Source organism: Carcharhinus amblyrhynchos, chromosome 16 (assembly GCF_965287045.1).
Source record: "Carcharhinus amblyrhynchos chromosome 16, sCarAmb.v2.hapA, whole genome shotgun sequence".
Lineage (NCBI taxonomy): Eukaryota > Metazoa > Chordata > Chondrichthyes > Carcharhiniformes > Carcharhinidae > Carcharhinus > Carcharhinus amblyrhynchos.
Window position 1 is genome coordinate 60,256,900 of NC_137339.1, and position 15,957 is coordinate 60,272,856.

General features: G+C 49.8%; 1 protein-coding gene across 3 annotated transcripts in view; it reads left to right on the forward strand.

Annotated features, from left to right (window-relative positions):
• Positions 1 to 15,957, forward strand: part of LOC145354049 (sodium/potassium-transporting ATPase subunit alpha-3) — a 123,934-nt gene that overhangs the window by 98,074 nt on the left and 9,903 nt on the right. For all 3 annotated transcript variants that reach the window (XM_080205166.1, XM_080205168.1, XM_080205167.1), the window contains exons 15-20: positions 5,523 to 5,673; positions 7,402 to 7,570; positions 8,072 to 8,226; positions 9,766 to 9,889; positions 10,798 to 10,943; positions 15,000 to 15,130. In XM_080205166.1, coding sequence (XP_080061292.1) covers positions 5,523 to 5,673; positions 7,402 to 7,570; positions 8,072 to 8,226; positions 9,766 to 9,889; positions 10,798 to 10,943; positions 15,000 to 15,130 — 876 coding nt within the window. The remainder of the gene's footprint in view (positions 1 to 5,522; positions 5,674 to 7,401; positions 7,571 to 8,071; positions 8,227 to 9,765; positions 9,890 to 10,797; positions 10,944 to 14,999; positions 15,131 to 15,957) is intronic.

Consider the following 15,957-nt stretch of genomic DNA (forward strand, 5'->3'; position numbering starts at 1 on the left):
GGAACCTCACCTGTGACTATCGATGATTCAAATATCTTTGCTAGGGGAACTGCAATTCCCTCCCTAGCCTCCCACAATGTCCTGGCATACACTTCAGCAGGTCCCGGGGATTTATCTACCTAGATGTGCTTTAAGACTTACAGTACCTCCTTCTCTGTTATTTGTACACTCCTCAAGACATCACTATTTATTTCCCCAAGTTCCCTAATATCCAGTAAATACTGATGAGAAATATTCATTTAAGATCTCATCCATGTCTTGTGGATCTGCGCATAGATGACCTTGTTGATCATTAAAAGGCCCTACTTTCTCCCTTGTTACTCTTTTGCCCTTTATGTATTTGTAGAAGCTCTTTGGGTTCTCCTCTTTTTTGAAGCAAAAGGCAATCTTGTGCCCCCTTTTTGCTCTCTTGATTTCTTTCTTTACTCCTAAACCTTCTTACTGTTCAAAGGATCCATTTGAGGCATGTCATGTGCCTCCTCCTCCTTCTTCTTGACTAAGGCCTCAATATCCCAAGTCATCCAGGGTTCCCTATTTCTACCAGCCTTGCCCTTCACTCTAAATGGAATATGCTTACCCTGAACACTGGTTAGCACAGCTTTGAACGCCTTCCACTTACCAGACATCCCTTTTCCTTCCCACAGAGTCCCCCAATTAACTGTTGAATGTTCCTGCCTGATACCATCAAAATGTGCCTTGCCCCAATTTAGAATTTTAACTTTTGGGCCAGACCTAGTATTCTCCATAGTTATCTGAAAACTAATAGATTTATGGTCATTGGTCCCAAAGTGATCCCTCACTAACATTTCTGTCACCTGCCCTTCCTTACTCCCAAGAGGAGGTCAAGTTTTGCCCCCTCTCTAGTTGGGCCATCTACATACTGAATGAGAAATTCCTCCTGAATACACCCAACAAATTTCTCTCCATCCAACCCTCTAATACTATGGCTGCCCCAACCAATGTTGGGAAAGTTAAAATCCCTAGTATTACTACCCTGTTTATCTTGGAGTTATTTGTAATCTTCTTACATATTTGCTCAATTTCCTGTCAACTATTTGGGGACCTATAGTACACCAGCAAAGTGATTTCCCTTTTTTTATTTCTCAGTTCAACCCATATAGACTCAGTGGATGAATCCTTGGATATATCCCCTCTCAGTACTGCTGTGAATTTTTGCCTTAATCAAAAGTGCAACGCCCCCTCCTCTCTTACTTCCTGTTCTGTCTTCCCAATAGCACCTGTACCTTGGAACATTGAGCTGCCATTCCTGTTCCTCCCTTAGCCATGTTTCAATAATAGCTATAATCCCAGTCCATATACCCATCCATGCCCTGAGTTCATCTGTCTTGCCCGTCAGGCCTCGTACGTTGAAATAAATGCAGTTTAATCTGGACTTCTCTTGCTAGCTGTTCTGTTCTTGTCTGATCTGTTTAGTACTAGGATTACTGACACTGCCTTTACTACTTAATGTGCTCTCTTTAACGTCTGTGCTGTCCTCAAGCTTCTCTTTTGTCTCCCTCCTGCTTTGGGTCCACCCCCTGCCAAACTAGTTTAAATCCTCCCGAGTAGCTCTAGCAATCTCCCTGCCAGGCTATTCAACCTTCTCCAGTCCACCCGTCCCCCCTGAACAGGTCAGCCTTTCCCCAGAACAGATCCCAATGATCCAGAATTCTAAATCCTCGTGCCCTGAACTAGCTCTCAAGCCTGGCATTCATCTGCCTAATCTTCTTATTCCTACCTTCACTAGCACGTGGCACTGGTAGTAGTCCAGAAATTACTACCTTCGAGGTCCTGCAGTACAGCCTTCTGCCTTACTCTCTATATTCACACTTAAGGACCTCATCCCTTTTCCTACGTACGCTGTTGCTACCAATATTTACAACGACTTCTGGCTGCTCACCCTCCCCCTTTAAGAATGTCCTGAAACTGTTCAGAGACGTCCTTGACTCTGGCACCAGGGAGGCAACACACCATCCTAGAGTCTTGACTGTGGCCACAGAAACACCAGTCTGTGTCTCTAACTAGCAAGTCCCCTATTACGACTGCTCGCTTGCTCTTTGCCTGATCCTGCTCTACAGCAGAATCAGTGTGGGGCCATAGACCTGGTTGCTGCTAGTATCTCCCTTCAACAGTATCCAAAATGATATACCTGTTTGAACGGAGAATAACCACAGGAGATTCCTGCACTACCTGCCTGCCGCTCCTGGTGGTCACCCAGCTACCTGACTGAACCTATGATGTGACAACCTCCCTGTAACTAGTGTCTATCACACTCTCTACCTCCTGTATGCCCTGTAGTGTGTCCATCTGCTGCTCCAACTGAACAATACATTCTGTGAGGAGCTGGAGGTGGACACACTTCCTGCAGACAAAGTTGTCAGGGAGACTAGATTGCTCCCTAATTTCCCACATTTGGCAGGAGGAGCATACCACTGCCCTAGCTGCCATACTGCTCTTATACACGTAAAAGGATAAGAGAATCCCAACTCACCTTTCCCCTCCTTGTCGTCTTCCCAGTGATTTTTTTTCGTTAGAGGAGGAGGTAGGGAGGTGGTCTTCAGTGGAGTAATCTTCCCTCATCTTCTATTGAGAGTCCTACATATCCAAGCAAAATGACAAACAAGGATTAGACTTAACATCTCACTGAGAAATAGCACTTTCAAAATTGCAGCACTCCCTCAGCACTGATCCTCTGACAGTGCAGCACTCCCTCAGTACTGACCCTCTGACAGTGCGGCACTCCCTCAGTACTGACCCTCTGACAGTGTGGCACTCCCCCAGTACTGACCCTCTGACAGTGCGGCACTCCCCCAGTACTGACCCTCTGACAGTGCGACACTCCCTCAGCACTGACCCTCTGACAGTGCAGCACTCCCTCAGCACTGACCCTCTGACAGTGCAGCACTCCCTCAGTACTGACCCTCTGACGGTGCAGCACTCCCTCAGTACTGATCCTCTGACAGTGCGGCACTCCCTCAGCACTGACCCTCTGACAGTGCGGCACTCCCTCAGTACTGACCCTCTGACAGTGCAGCACTCCCTCAGCACTGATCCTCTGACAGTGCAGCACTCCCTCAGTACTGACCCTCTGACAGTGCGACACTCCCTCAGCACTGACCCTCTGACAGTGCAGCACTCCCTCAGTACTGACCCTCTGACAGTGCAGCACTCCCTCAGTACTGACCCCCTGACAGTGCGGCACTCCCTCAGCACTGACCCTCTGACAGTGCGGCACTCCCTCAGCACTGACCCTCTGACAGTGCAGCACTCCCTCAGTACTGATCCTCTGACAGTGCAGCACTCCCTCAGTACTGACCCTCTGACAGTGCGACACTCCCTCAGCACTGACCCTCTGACAGTGCAGCACTCCCTCAGCACTGACTCTCTGACAGTGCAGCACTCCCTCAGTACTGACCCTCTAACAGTGCGACACTCCCTCAGCACTGACCCTCTGACAGTGCAGCACTCCCTCAGCACTGATCCTCTGACAGTGCAGCACTCCCTCAGCACTGACCCTCTGACAGTGCGGCACTCCCTCAGTGCTGACCCTCTGACAGTGCAGCACTCCCTCAGTACTGACCCTCTCACAGTGTGGCACACCCTCAGTACTGACCCTCTGACAGTGCAGCACTCCCTCAGTACTGACCCTCTGACAGTGCAGCACTCCCTCAGTACTGACCCTCTGACAGTGCAGCACTCCCTCAGTGCTGACCCTCTCACAGTGTGGCACTCCCTCAGTACTGACCCTCTGACAGTGCAGCACTCCCTGGTTTTGAATGTCTCTGACAAATCTGTCTGTGAAGCTTCTCTGCTCTAAGGAAAGCCAGCTTTGTGTCTTGAGTCTCTCCGTATAAATCAAGCTCCTTAATCCAGGTACTATTTTACAAAATCCTCTCTGTGAGGCCTGGCCCTCCTTCCTGAAGTGATGTGGCCAGAATTAGGGTATTGTTTTGCAAAGAGTTTAATGTGACTAGTCGCCTTTTTACTCCCACTGTTAATAAAGTCAACAATACCTATGACTTGGGTAACCTCTCTCTCCTTATCTTGCCACATCAAAGACTTATACCAATCCGTCCCTTCAAAGCCAAACTCCCTTTGCCCCTTTTAATATTCTGCTCTTCAAATAGTCCTTTAGTACTTTGGAAATTGAACACCGCGATAAAAAAGTGATATGCTGTATTTTGACTTGGACTCATCATCAGCTTAGTTTGCAAGCATGCCCTCAAATGTAAACAACACTTTATACTTCCTGGCAAGAGAGGGCAGTTGAGAGTCAGTCACATTGCTTTTGCTCTGGATGTATATGTAGGCCAGACCGGGTAAGGATGGCAGATTTCTTTCCGTAAAGGACATCAGCAAACCAGATGGGTTTTTCTGGCAATCTACAGTGGTTTTCATGATCGTCAGTAGATTCTTAATTCCAGATTTTTTTTTAATTGTACTCAATTTCCCCATCTGCCTTGGCAAGATTCGAACTCGGATCTCCAGAACATTAGTTGAGTCCCCTAATTAATAGTCTAGCGATAATACCACTAAGCCACGATAATACCACTTGCTTCCCCAACTCTGGGCAAGGCATTGCCGTGGAGAATGAAGTAGGGAGTATCTACCACAAGCTTTTGATTTGTTGAAAAATGAGCAGTGTGTGCAGAAATTTATAAGTGAATCTGCCAATATTTGGCAGGTGCAACTTGGCATCGCAACGGCATTGTTATCCATATACCACATTTCATTGTTATTCATATACCACATTTCATTGTTATTCATATACCACATTTCATTGTTATTTATATACATTTCATTGTTATCCATATATCACATTTTGTTGTTATTCAAATATCACATTTTGTTGTTATTCATATACCACATTTCGTTGTTATTCATATACCACATTTCATTGTTATTTATATACATTTCATTGTTATCCATATATCACATTTTGTTGTTATTCAAATACCACATTTTGTTGTTATTCATATACCATATTTCGTTGTTATTCATATACCACATTTCGTTGTTATTCATATACCACATTTCATTGTTATTCATATACCACAATTTGTTGTTATTCATATACCACATTTCGTCATTATTCATATACCACATTTCATTGTTATTCACATGCCACATTTCGTCGTTATTCATATGCCACATTTCGTCGTTATTCATATACTTCATTTCGTAGTTATTCATATACCATGTTTCGTTGTTATTCATATACCACGCTTCACTGTTATTCATATACCACATTTCATTGTTATTTATATACCACATTTCATTGTTATTCATATACCACATTTCATTCTCCACAGCAACACTTTGACCAGAGTCCATTTGCTAACCAATCAATGCGTTCTTCCCATGCAGTGTAAATTGTTGTTCCCTTTACTACTGCCAATCTTGTGTATCTATTGTGTTGAGTCGAAGATGTCAATCTTCGATGGTGTGTCTGTTTTCTCTGTTCAGCTATTTGGTTTCTATTGGCTGTCTTCAATCATCCTGTCCTGGTCTTGTTGTTCCAGAGATGCCAAAGCCTGTGTGATCCACGGCACTGACCTGAAGGATCTGAGTGGCGAGCAGATTGACGACATTCTGCGCAATCACACGGAGATTGTCTTTGCTCGGACCTCCCCTCAACAGAAACTCATCATCGTGGAGGGCTGTCAGAGACAGGTCAGAGTTCAGAGTTCAACTAAGCAGCCAACCCAGGGGCAATATGGAGATGCAGTCAGAATTCAGAGAACAAATCTACTGCTAAAGGAAAAACCAGAGACAGGTCAGAGTTCAGATTGCGAGTAACCGGCCAGTGTGGAGGCCAGAAACGGGGTCAGAGTTGAAGGTGTGAACTACTGGCCTATGGGGAGATCAGAGTTTAGAGGGTGAGTAACTCGGCCATGGAGAGACCAGAGACAGGTCAGAGTTCAGAAATTGATTAACTGGCCAAGGGAATGGCCTGAGACAGATCAGAGTTCAGAAAGTGAATAACTGACCAATGGGGTGGCCAAAGATAGGGTCAGAGTTGAGAGAGTGGCTTATGGAGAGGTCAGACAGGTCAAAGTTCAGTGAACGAATAACAGGCCTGAGACAGGTCAGACTTCGGAGGGTGAGTAACCCGGCCTATGGAGAGGTCAAGGTCAGAGTCCAGAGAGTGAGTAACCCGGCCTATGGAGAGGTCAGGGTCAGAGTCCAGAGGGTGAGTAACCCGGCCTATGGAGAGGTCAAGGTCAGAGTCCAGAGAGTGAGTAACCCGGCTTATGGAGAGGTCAGGGTCAGAGTCCAGAGGGTGAGTAACCCGGCATATGGAGAGGTCAGGGTCAGAGTCCAGAGAGTGAGTAACCCGGCCTATGGAGAGGTCAGGGTCAGAGTCCAGAGAGTGAGTAACCCAGCCTATGGAGAGGTCAGGGTCAGAGTTCGGAGGGTGAGTAACCCGGCCTATGGAGAGGTCAAGGTCAGAGTCCGGAGGGTGAGTAACCCGGCCTATGGAGAGGTCAGGGTCAGAGTCCGGAGGGTGAGAAACCCGGCCTATGGAGAGGCCAGGGTCAGAGTCCGGAGGGTGAGAAACCCGGCCTATGGAGAGGTCAGGGTCAGAGTCCAGAGGGTGAGTAACCCGGCCTATGGAGAGGTCAGGGTCAGAGTTCGGAGGGTGAGTAACCCGGCATATGGAGAGGCCACGGTCAGAGTCCAGAGGGTGAGAAACCCGGCCTATGGAGAGGCCAGGGTCAGAGTTCGGAGGGTGAGAAACCCGGCCTATGGAGAGGCCAGCGTCAGAGTTCGGAGGGTGAGTAACCCGGCCTATGGAGAGGCCAGGGTCAGAGTCCAGAGGGTGAGAAACCCGGCCTATGGAGAGGCCAGGGTCAGAGTTCGGAGGGTGAGTAACCCGGCCTATGGAGAGGCCAGGGTCAGAGTCCAGAGGGTGAGTAACCCGGCCTATGGAGAGGCCAGGGTCAAAGTCCAGAGGGTGAGAAACCCGGCCTATGGAGAGGCCAGGGTTAGAGTCCGGAGGGTGAGTAACCCGGCCTATGGAGAGGCCAGGGTCAGAGTCCAGAGGGTGGGAAACCCGGCCTATGGAGAGGCCAGGGTCAGAGTCCAGAGGGTGAGTAACCCGGCCTATGGAGAGGCCAGGGTCAGAGTCCAGAGAGGGAGTAACCCGGCCTATGGAGAGGCCAGGGTCAGAGTCCGGAGGGTGAGTAACCCGGCCTATGGAGAGGCCAGGGTTAGAGTCCGGAGGGTGAGAAACCTGGTCTTTGGAGAGGTCAGGGACAGGGTCTAAGTTCAGAGGATGAATAACCACATGGCTAAAGGAATGGCCTGAGACAGGTCAAAGTTCAATGGCCTTAGCCCTAGGGTCTTTGTGATTAGGGCCAGTCCCTTACATTCTGTTCTCTCTGCCTGTCTGCCTAGGGTGCCATTGTAGCTGTGACTGGAGATGGTGTCAATGATTCTCCGGCGTTGAAGAAGGCTGATATTGGGGTGGCAATGGGAATTGCTGGATCTGATGTGTCCAAACAGGCTGCAGACATGATTCTACTCGATGATAACTTTGCTTCCATTGTCACAGGAGTGGAGGAAGGTATGAGATCAGAATGCAGAGTGAAGGGTCAGTTTAAGCACTCTACCTCTGAGGGAGAGTGTAGTCTCTCTCACTCTGTCTCTCTCTGTCTCTCTCTTTCTCTCTGTCTCTGTCTCTGTCTCTGTCTCTCTCTCTCTCAGGTTCAGTGTGATCACTCTAAATGTGTCTCTGTCTATTTCTCTCTCTCATTCCCTGCCTCTCATTCTTTGTTTCTCTATTTACCCCTTGCTCACTGCCTGCCTCTCTATTTCTCGCTCTCCCTTTCTGTGTCTCTTCCTCTCTATTGCTACCTCTCTGTCTCTCCCCCCCTCCCTCGTTCTCTGTCCCTCGCTCTCTGTGTCTCCCCCCCTCCGTCACTCTCTGTCCCTCACTCTCTATGTCTCCCCCCCTCGCTCGCTCGGTGTCCCTCGCTCTCTGGTTCAGTGTGATCTCTCTCTCTCTCTCTGATTGGCTATAACTGTGTTACATCTCTGATAGGATATAATTGTGCTCCATCCACAGGTCGATTAATCTTTGATAACTTGAAGAAATCCATCGCCTACACATTGACTAGCAACATTCCCGAAATTACCCCCTTCCTGCTTTTCATCATGGCTAATATCCCACTGCCACTGGGAACCATCACCATTCTGTGTATCGACTTGGGCACTGACATGGTGAGTGCAGGGGAACGTGATCCCTGGCAGTGGGATTTTCAGTGAGGAAGGGTGGAGTGTGTGTGTGTGTGTGTGTGTGTGTGTGTGTGTGTGTGTGTGTGTGTGTGTGTGTGTGTGTTGGTCTGGGGTGAATGTGGGTAGGTTCAATGTGATTGTGTATCAGAGGGCAAAAGCTGCACTGTCAGAGGGTCAGTACTGAGGGAGTGCCGCACTGTCGGAGGGTCAGTGCTGAGGGAGTGCCGCACTGTCGGAGGGTCAGTGCTGAGGGAGTGCCGCACTGTCAGAGGGTCAGTGCTGAGGGAGCGCCGCACTGTCAGAGGGTCAGTGCTGAGGGAATGCCGCACTGTCAGAGGGTCAGTACTGAGGGAGTGCAGCACTGTCAGAGGGTCAGTGCTGAGGGAGTGCCGCACTGTCAGAGGGTCAGTGCTGAGGGAGTGCCGCACTGTCAGAGGGTCAGTACTGAGGGAGCGCCGCACTGTCAGAGGGTCAGTGCTGAGGGAGTGCCGCACTGTCAGAAGGTCAGTGCTGAGGGAGTGCCGCACTGTCAGAGGGTCAGTGCCGAGGGAGTGCCGCACTGTCAGAGGGTCAGTGCTGAGGGAGTGCCACACTGTCAGAGGGTCAGTGCTGAGGGAGTGCCGCACTGTCGGAGGGTCAGTACTGAGGGAGTGCCGCACTGTCGGAGGGTCAGTGCTGAGGGAGTGCCGCACTGTCAGAAGGTCAGTACTGACGGAGTGCCGCACTGTCAGAGGGTCAGTGCTGAGGGAGTGCCGCACTGTCAGAGGGTCAGTACTGAGGGAGTGCCGCACTGTCAGAGGGTCAGTGCTGAGGGAGTGCCGCACTGTCAGAGGGTCAATGCCGAGGGAGTGCCGCACTGTCAGAGGGTCAGTGCCGAGGGAGTGCCGCACTGTCAGAGGGTCAGTGCCGAGGGAGTGCCGCACTGTCAGAGGGTCAGTGCCGAGGGAGTGCCGCACTGTCAGAGGGTCAGTACTGAGGGAGTGCCGCACTGTCAGAGGGTCAGTGCTGACGGAGTGCCGCACTGTCAGAGGGTCAGTACTGAGGGAGTGCCGCACTGTCAGAGGGTCAGTGCCGAGGGAGTGCCGCACTGTCAGAGGGTCAGTGCCGAGGGAGTGCCGCACTGTCAGAGGGTCAGTGCTGAGGGAGTGCCGCACTGTCAGAGGGTCAGTGCTGAGGGAGTGCCGCACTGTCAGAGGGTCAGTGCTGAGGGAGTGCCGCACTGTCAGAGGGTCAGTGCTGAGGGAGTGCCGCACTGTCAGAGGGTCAGTGCTGAGGGAGTGCCACACTGTCAGAGGGTCAGTGCCGAGGGAGTGCAGGAAACCACAATCCTGGTGGTGAGGGTTCCTGGTAGCTCCAGATGAGGGGTTGCTCTGAGCATGGATCACTCCTCACTGGAGGAGATTCCTGTCCCAGTTCACTACTCTCTCTGCTCGTGACCTGCTTTAATTGGACAGATACTTTTGGGTGTTGGCTGGCAGGACCAATCACTGATGCCACCCCTGGGACATGTGACTTGCTTTGCAGGTTCCTGCCATCTCATTGGCTTATGAAGCCGCAGAGAGTGACATCATGAAGCGACAGCCCCGAAACCCACGAATGGACAAACTGGTAAACGAGAGGTTAATCAGCATCGCGTACGGTCAGATAGGTAAGTACTGTCCAGGGAGTGAGAGACGGGAGTCAGAGTGACGAGGGAGTGAGATACAGGGGTCAGAATGACGAGGGAGTGAGAGACGGGGTCAGAGTGACGAGGGAGTGAGAGACAGGGGTCAGAGTGACGAGGGAGTGAGAGACAGGGGTCAGAGTGACGAGGGAGTGAGAGACAGGTGTCAGAGTGACGAGGGAGTGAGAGACAGGGGTCAGAGTGACGAGGGAGTGAGAGACAGGGGTCAGAATGACGAGGGAGTGAAAGACGGGGTCAGAGTGACGAGGGAGTGAGAGACAGGGGTCAGAGTGACGAGGGAGTGAGAGACAGGGGTCAGAGTGATGAGGGAGTGAGAGACAGGGGTCAGAGTGATGAGGGAGTGAGAGACAGGGGTCAGAGTGACGGGGAAGTAAGAGACAGGGGCCAGAGTGATGAGGGAGTGAGAGACAGGGGTCAGAGTGACGAGGGAGTGAGAGACAGGGGTCAGAGTGACGAGGGAGTGAGAGACAGGGGTCAGAGTGATGAGGGAGTGAGAGACAGGGGTCAGAGTGATGAGGGAGTGAGAGACAGGGGTCAGAGTGACGGGGAAGTAAGAGACAGGGGCCAGAGTGACGAGGGAGTGAGAGACAGGGCAAAAGAGCGACTGGGGTAAAAGTAAGGCATCACCATTGGAAGAACGGATAGAGGGAGGCATGGAGGGGAAGATGGAGTGTCAGCTTGGTGGAGGGAGGGATGAACACAGATTGATAATCCTTCTGCCTCCCTATCGAAGGCGGAGAGAGGGTCGGAACAGATTGTTAATTCCTCAGTATCCTAGTTGGAGCTGTGGAGAGGTATGGAAGCAGATTGATAATCATCCTGTATCCCAGTTGGAGATTAATCATCCCTTCGTATCCCTATCTGTTTTACAGGAATGATCCAAGCATTGGGAGGGTTCTTTTCCTATTTTGTTATCCTGGCTGAGAATGGCTTCCTCCCGAGACAGCTGGTGGGAATCCGACTGCACTGGGATGACAGAAACGTCAATGATCTGGAAGATAGTTACGGCCAACAGTGGGTGAGTTACAGACAAATCCTGACCACCTTGTCCCGATCCTCACCCCCTGTCCCGATCCTCACCCCCTGTCCTGTACTCGCCCTCTCTCCCGTACTCACCCTCTCTCCCGTACTCGCCCTCTCTCCTGTACTCACCCTCTCTCCTGTACTCGCCCTCTCTCCTGTACTCACCCTCTCTCCCGTACTCACCCTCTCTCCTGTACTCGCCCTCTCTCCTGTACTCGCCCTCTCTCCTGTACTCACCCTCTCTCCTGTACTCGCCCTCTCTCCCGTACTCGCCCTCTCTCCCGTACTCGCCCTCTCTCCCGTACTCGCCCTCTCTCCCGTACTCGCCCTCTCTCCCGTACTCGCCCTCTCTCCCGTACTCGCCCTCTCTCCCATACTTGCCCCCGCCCTCTCCCCATCCTCCCTCGCCCCCTCCCCATTCTCCCTCACCCCCTTATTTCCTCTCTTCTCACATTCCCTCCTGCAAAATAAATCTCTTTGCTTTTATCTGCACTGAACTCCATCTGCCACCTCTCTGCCCATTCCACCACCTTACCTGTGTCCTTTCAAGGCTCCATGCTGTCCTCCTCTCTGTTTCACAATGCCTCTGAGTTTTGTATCAACTGAAAGCATTGAAATTGTCCCCTGTATATCAAACTCTAGCTCATTAACGTACATCAGAAAAGGTGAGGGTCCCAACACTGACCCATGGGGAATTCCATGACAAACCTTCCTCCATTAACCAGTCCTGTCCATTTCCCACCACTGAGCCAATTCCCTACCCATCTGCTCCTGTTCCTTTGATTTCAGGAGCTGTCACTTTGCTCACAAGTCTGTTTGGCACTGTATCAAGTGTCTTTTGGACCGTACAAACATAAAAATTAAGAGAAGGACAAGGCCATTTGGCTCCCCTAGCCTGCTCCACTATTTTATAAAACCGCAGCTGGTCTCTTCAGCTGGAATTTTACCGGCATGTCCACCCAAGGCTTGTAAGATCATGCGCAAGGCCAACGAGGAATGCCATTCTGCGAGCCAGTAAAATCAGGACCTTTGTGTTTTGGATTCTATATTCCCCATTGATCTCGGCCTATAATCTTTAATTCCCTCATCAACAAGAATCTATCTACCTCCCCATTTAAAAAATAATTCAATTACCTCACCTCCATCACTTGAGGCAGGGAATTCCAAAGTCTCACAACCCTCTGAGAGAGAACAATTCTCCTCATCTCTACCCGAAAACCCCTACCTTCAAAACAGTGCCCCTAGTCTTGGATTCTCCCACAAGAGGAAACATCCTTTCCATATCCACCTTGTCAAGACCATTCAGGATCTTATAGACTTCAATCAAGTCATCCCCTCACTCTTCTAAACACCAGCGAAAACAAGCTCAGTCTGTCCAACCTTTCCTCCTAAGACAACCCACTTACTGCAAGTATCAATCTATTAACCGTCTCTGAAATGTCTCCCATGCAATTACATTCTTCCTTAAATAAGGAGACAAAAACTGCACATATATTTGCAATGTGATCTCACCACTGTCATAGGATCCTACAATGCAGAAGGAGGCCATTCAGCCCATCATGTCTGCAGTGACCGCAATCCCACCCAGGTGCTATCCCCGCAACTCCATGCGCCTACCCTAGCTACTCCCCCTGACACTAAGGGGCAATATTGCATGGCCAATCCACCTAACCCACACATCTTTGGACCTACATAACTGAAACATAACATTCTTATTTTTGCGTTCAATTCCTCTGGTAATAAAGAATAATGTTCCATTAGCCTTCTTATTTACTTGCTGCACCTGCACACTACCTTTGGTGGCTCATGTATTAGAACACTCCAATCCCTCTGCACCTCAGGGTTCTGCAGTTGTTCTCTGTTTAAGTAATGCTCTGCTTCTTTTATTCTTCCTGCCAAAGTGAACAACTTCACACTTCCACTCCATCTGCCAGATTTTGTCCATCTACTCACCCCATCTAAATCCACCTGCAAATTAATTATGTCTTCACAACTCTCTTGCCTATCTTTGTGCCATCTGCAAATTTAGCCACCATTCCTTTGCTCTCCTCATCTAAATCATTGATATAAATTGTAAAAAGTTGAGGTCCCAGCAGAGACCCTTCAGACTGCACTCATCACATTCTGCCAGTCAGTAAAATACCCATTTATGCATGTTACCCTGACACCAAGCGCTACTTTGGGAGACAGTGATGTAAAACTGCCAAACAAAATAGAAACAGGCAGCGAAGCAATGATTTAGAAATGTTTCTGAGAACGTGCAGTTACAGCAGCAGAAAAGGTTCACTGCAACAAGGGAACTTTACTCTGTATTCACTCCAGAGAGAGAACTTTACTCTGTATTCACTCCAGAGAGAGAACTTTACTCTGTATTCACTCCAGAGAGGGAACTTTACTCTGCATTCACTCCAGAGAGAGAACTTTACTCTGTATTCACTCCAGAGAGAGAACTTTACTCTGTATTCACTCCAGAGAGAGAACTTTACTCTGTATTCACTCCAGAGAGAGAACTTTACTCTGCATTCACTCCAGAGAGAGAACTTTACTCTGTATTCACTCCAGAGAGAGAACTTTACTCTGCATTCACTCCAGAGAGAGAACTTTACTCTGCATTCACTCCAGAGAGAGAACTTTACTCTGCATTCACTCCAGAGAGGGAACTTTACTCTGTATTCACTCCAGAGAGAGAACTTTACTCTGCATTCACTCCGGAGAGTGAACTTTACTCTGCATTCACTCCAGAGAGGGAACTTTACTCTGTATTCACTCCAGAGAGAGAACTTTACTCTGCATTCACTCCGGAGAGTGAACTTTACTCTGCATTCACTCCAGAGAGGGAACTTTACTCTGCATTCACTCCGGAGAGGGAACTTTACTCTGCATTCACTCCAGAGAGGGAACTTTACTCTGCATTCACTCCGGAGAGGGAACTTTACTCTGTATTCACTCCAGAGTGGGAACTTTACTCTGCATTCACTCCAGAGAGAGAACTTTACTCTGCATTCACTCCGGAGAGTGAACTTTACTCTGTATTCACTCCAGAGAGAGAACTTTACTCTGCATTCACTCCGGAGAGTGAACTTTACTCTGTATTCACTCCAGAGTGGGAACTTTACTCTGCATTCACTCCAGAGAGAGAACTTTACTCTGCATTCACTCCGGAGAGTGAACTTTACTCTGTATTCACTCCAGAGAGGGAACTTGACACTGCATTCACTCCAGAGAGGGAACTTGACACTGCATTCACTCCAGAGTGGGAACTTTACTCTGCATTCACTCCAGAGAGGGAACTTTACTCTGCATTCACTCCAGAGAGGGAACTTTACTCTGCATTCACTCCAGAGAGGGAACTTTACTCTGCATTCACTCCAGAGAGAGAACTTTACTCTGCATTCACTCCGGAGAGTGAACTTTACTCTGCATTCACTCCAGAGAGGGAACTTTACTCTGCATTCACTCCAGAGAGGGAACTTTACTCTGCATTCACTCCAGAGTGGGAACTTTACTCTGCATTCACTCCAGAGAGGGAACTTGACACTGCATTCACTCCAGAGTGGGAACTTTACTCTGCATTCACTCCAGAGAGGGAACTTGACACTGCATTCACTCCAGAGAGGGAACTTTACTCTGCATTCACTCCAGAGAGGGAACTTTACTCTGCATTCACTCCAGAGAGGGAACTTTACTCTGCATTCACTCCAGAGAGGGAACTTTACTCTGCATTCACTCCAGAGAGGGAACTTTACTCTGCAGCTAAGCCAGTGTTGTACCTATGCTCAGGGTGTTGGACGGGGACAGAGTAGAGGGAGCTTTACTCTGTATCTAACTCCGTGCTGTACCTGTCCTGGGAGTGTTTGATGGGGACAATGCAGTGGGAGCTTTACTCTGTATCTAACTCCGTGCTGTACCTGTCCTGGGAGTGTTTGATGGGAACACTGTAGAATGAGATTTAAACTGTATCTAACCCTGAGCTGCACCTATTCTGGGAGTGTTGTGCACTGTGTGAATCTGAACTGCCTATGTGATCCAATTTTCTGCTGTACCCTCACAGACATACGAGCAGCGGAAGATTGTGGAATTTACCTGTCATACTGCGTTCTTCGTTAGTATTGTGGTCGTTCAATGGGCTGATCTGGTGATCTGTAAGACAAGGAGGAACTCCATATTCCAGCAAGGCATGAAGTGAGTCCGCAACACTGAGGGAGAGCTGCACTGTCAGAGTGTCAGTACTGAGGGAGTGCCGCGCTGCCAGAGAGTCAGTATTGAGGGAGTGCTGCACTGTCAGAGGGTCAGTACTGAGGGAGTGCCACGCTGCCAGAGAGTCAGTATTGAGGGAGTGCTGCACTGTCAGAGTGTCAGTACTGAGGGAGTGCTGCACTGTCAGAGGGTCAGTGCTGAGGGAGTGCTGCACTGTCAGAGAGTCAGTACTGAGGGAGTGCTGCACTGTCAGAGTGTCAGTACTGAGGGAGAGCTGCACTGTCAGAGAGTCAGTATTGAGGGAGTGCTGCACTGTCAGAGGGTCAGTACTGAGGGAGTGCCGCGCTGCCAGAGAGTCAGTATTGAAGGAGTGCTGCACTGTCAGAGTGTCAGTACTGAGGGAGTGCTGCACTGTCAGAGGGTCAGTGCTGAGGGAGTGCTGCACTGTCAGAGAGTCAGTACTGAGGGAGTGCTGCACTGTCAGAGTGTCAGTACTGAGGGAGTGCTGCACTGTCAGAGAGTCAGTATTGAGGGAGTGCTGCACTGTCAGAGGGTCAGTACTGAGGGAGTGCCGCGCTGCCAGAGAGTCAGTATTGAGGGAGTGCTGCACTGTCAGAGTGTCAGTACTGAGGGAGTGCTGCACTGTCAGAGGGTCAGTGCTGAGGGAGTGCTGCACTGTCAGAGAGTCAGTACTGAGGGAGTGCTGCACTGTCAGAGTGTCAGTACTGAGGGAGAGCTGCACTGTCAGAGTGTCAGTACTGAAGGAGTGCTGCACTGTCAGAGGGTCAGTGCTGGGGGAGTGCTGCACTGTC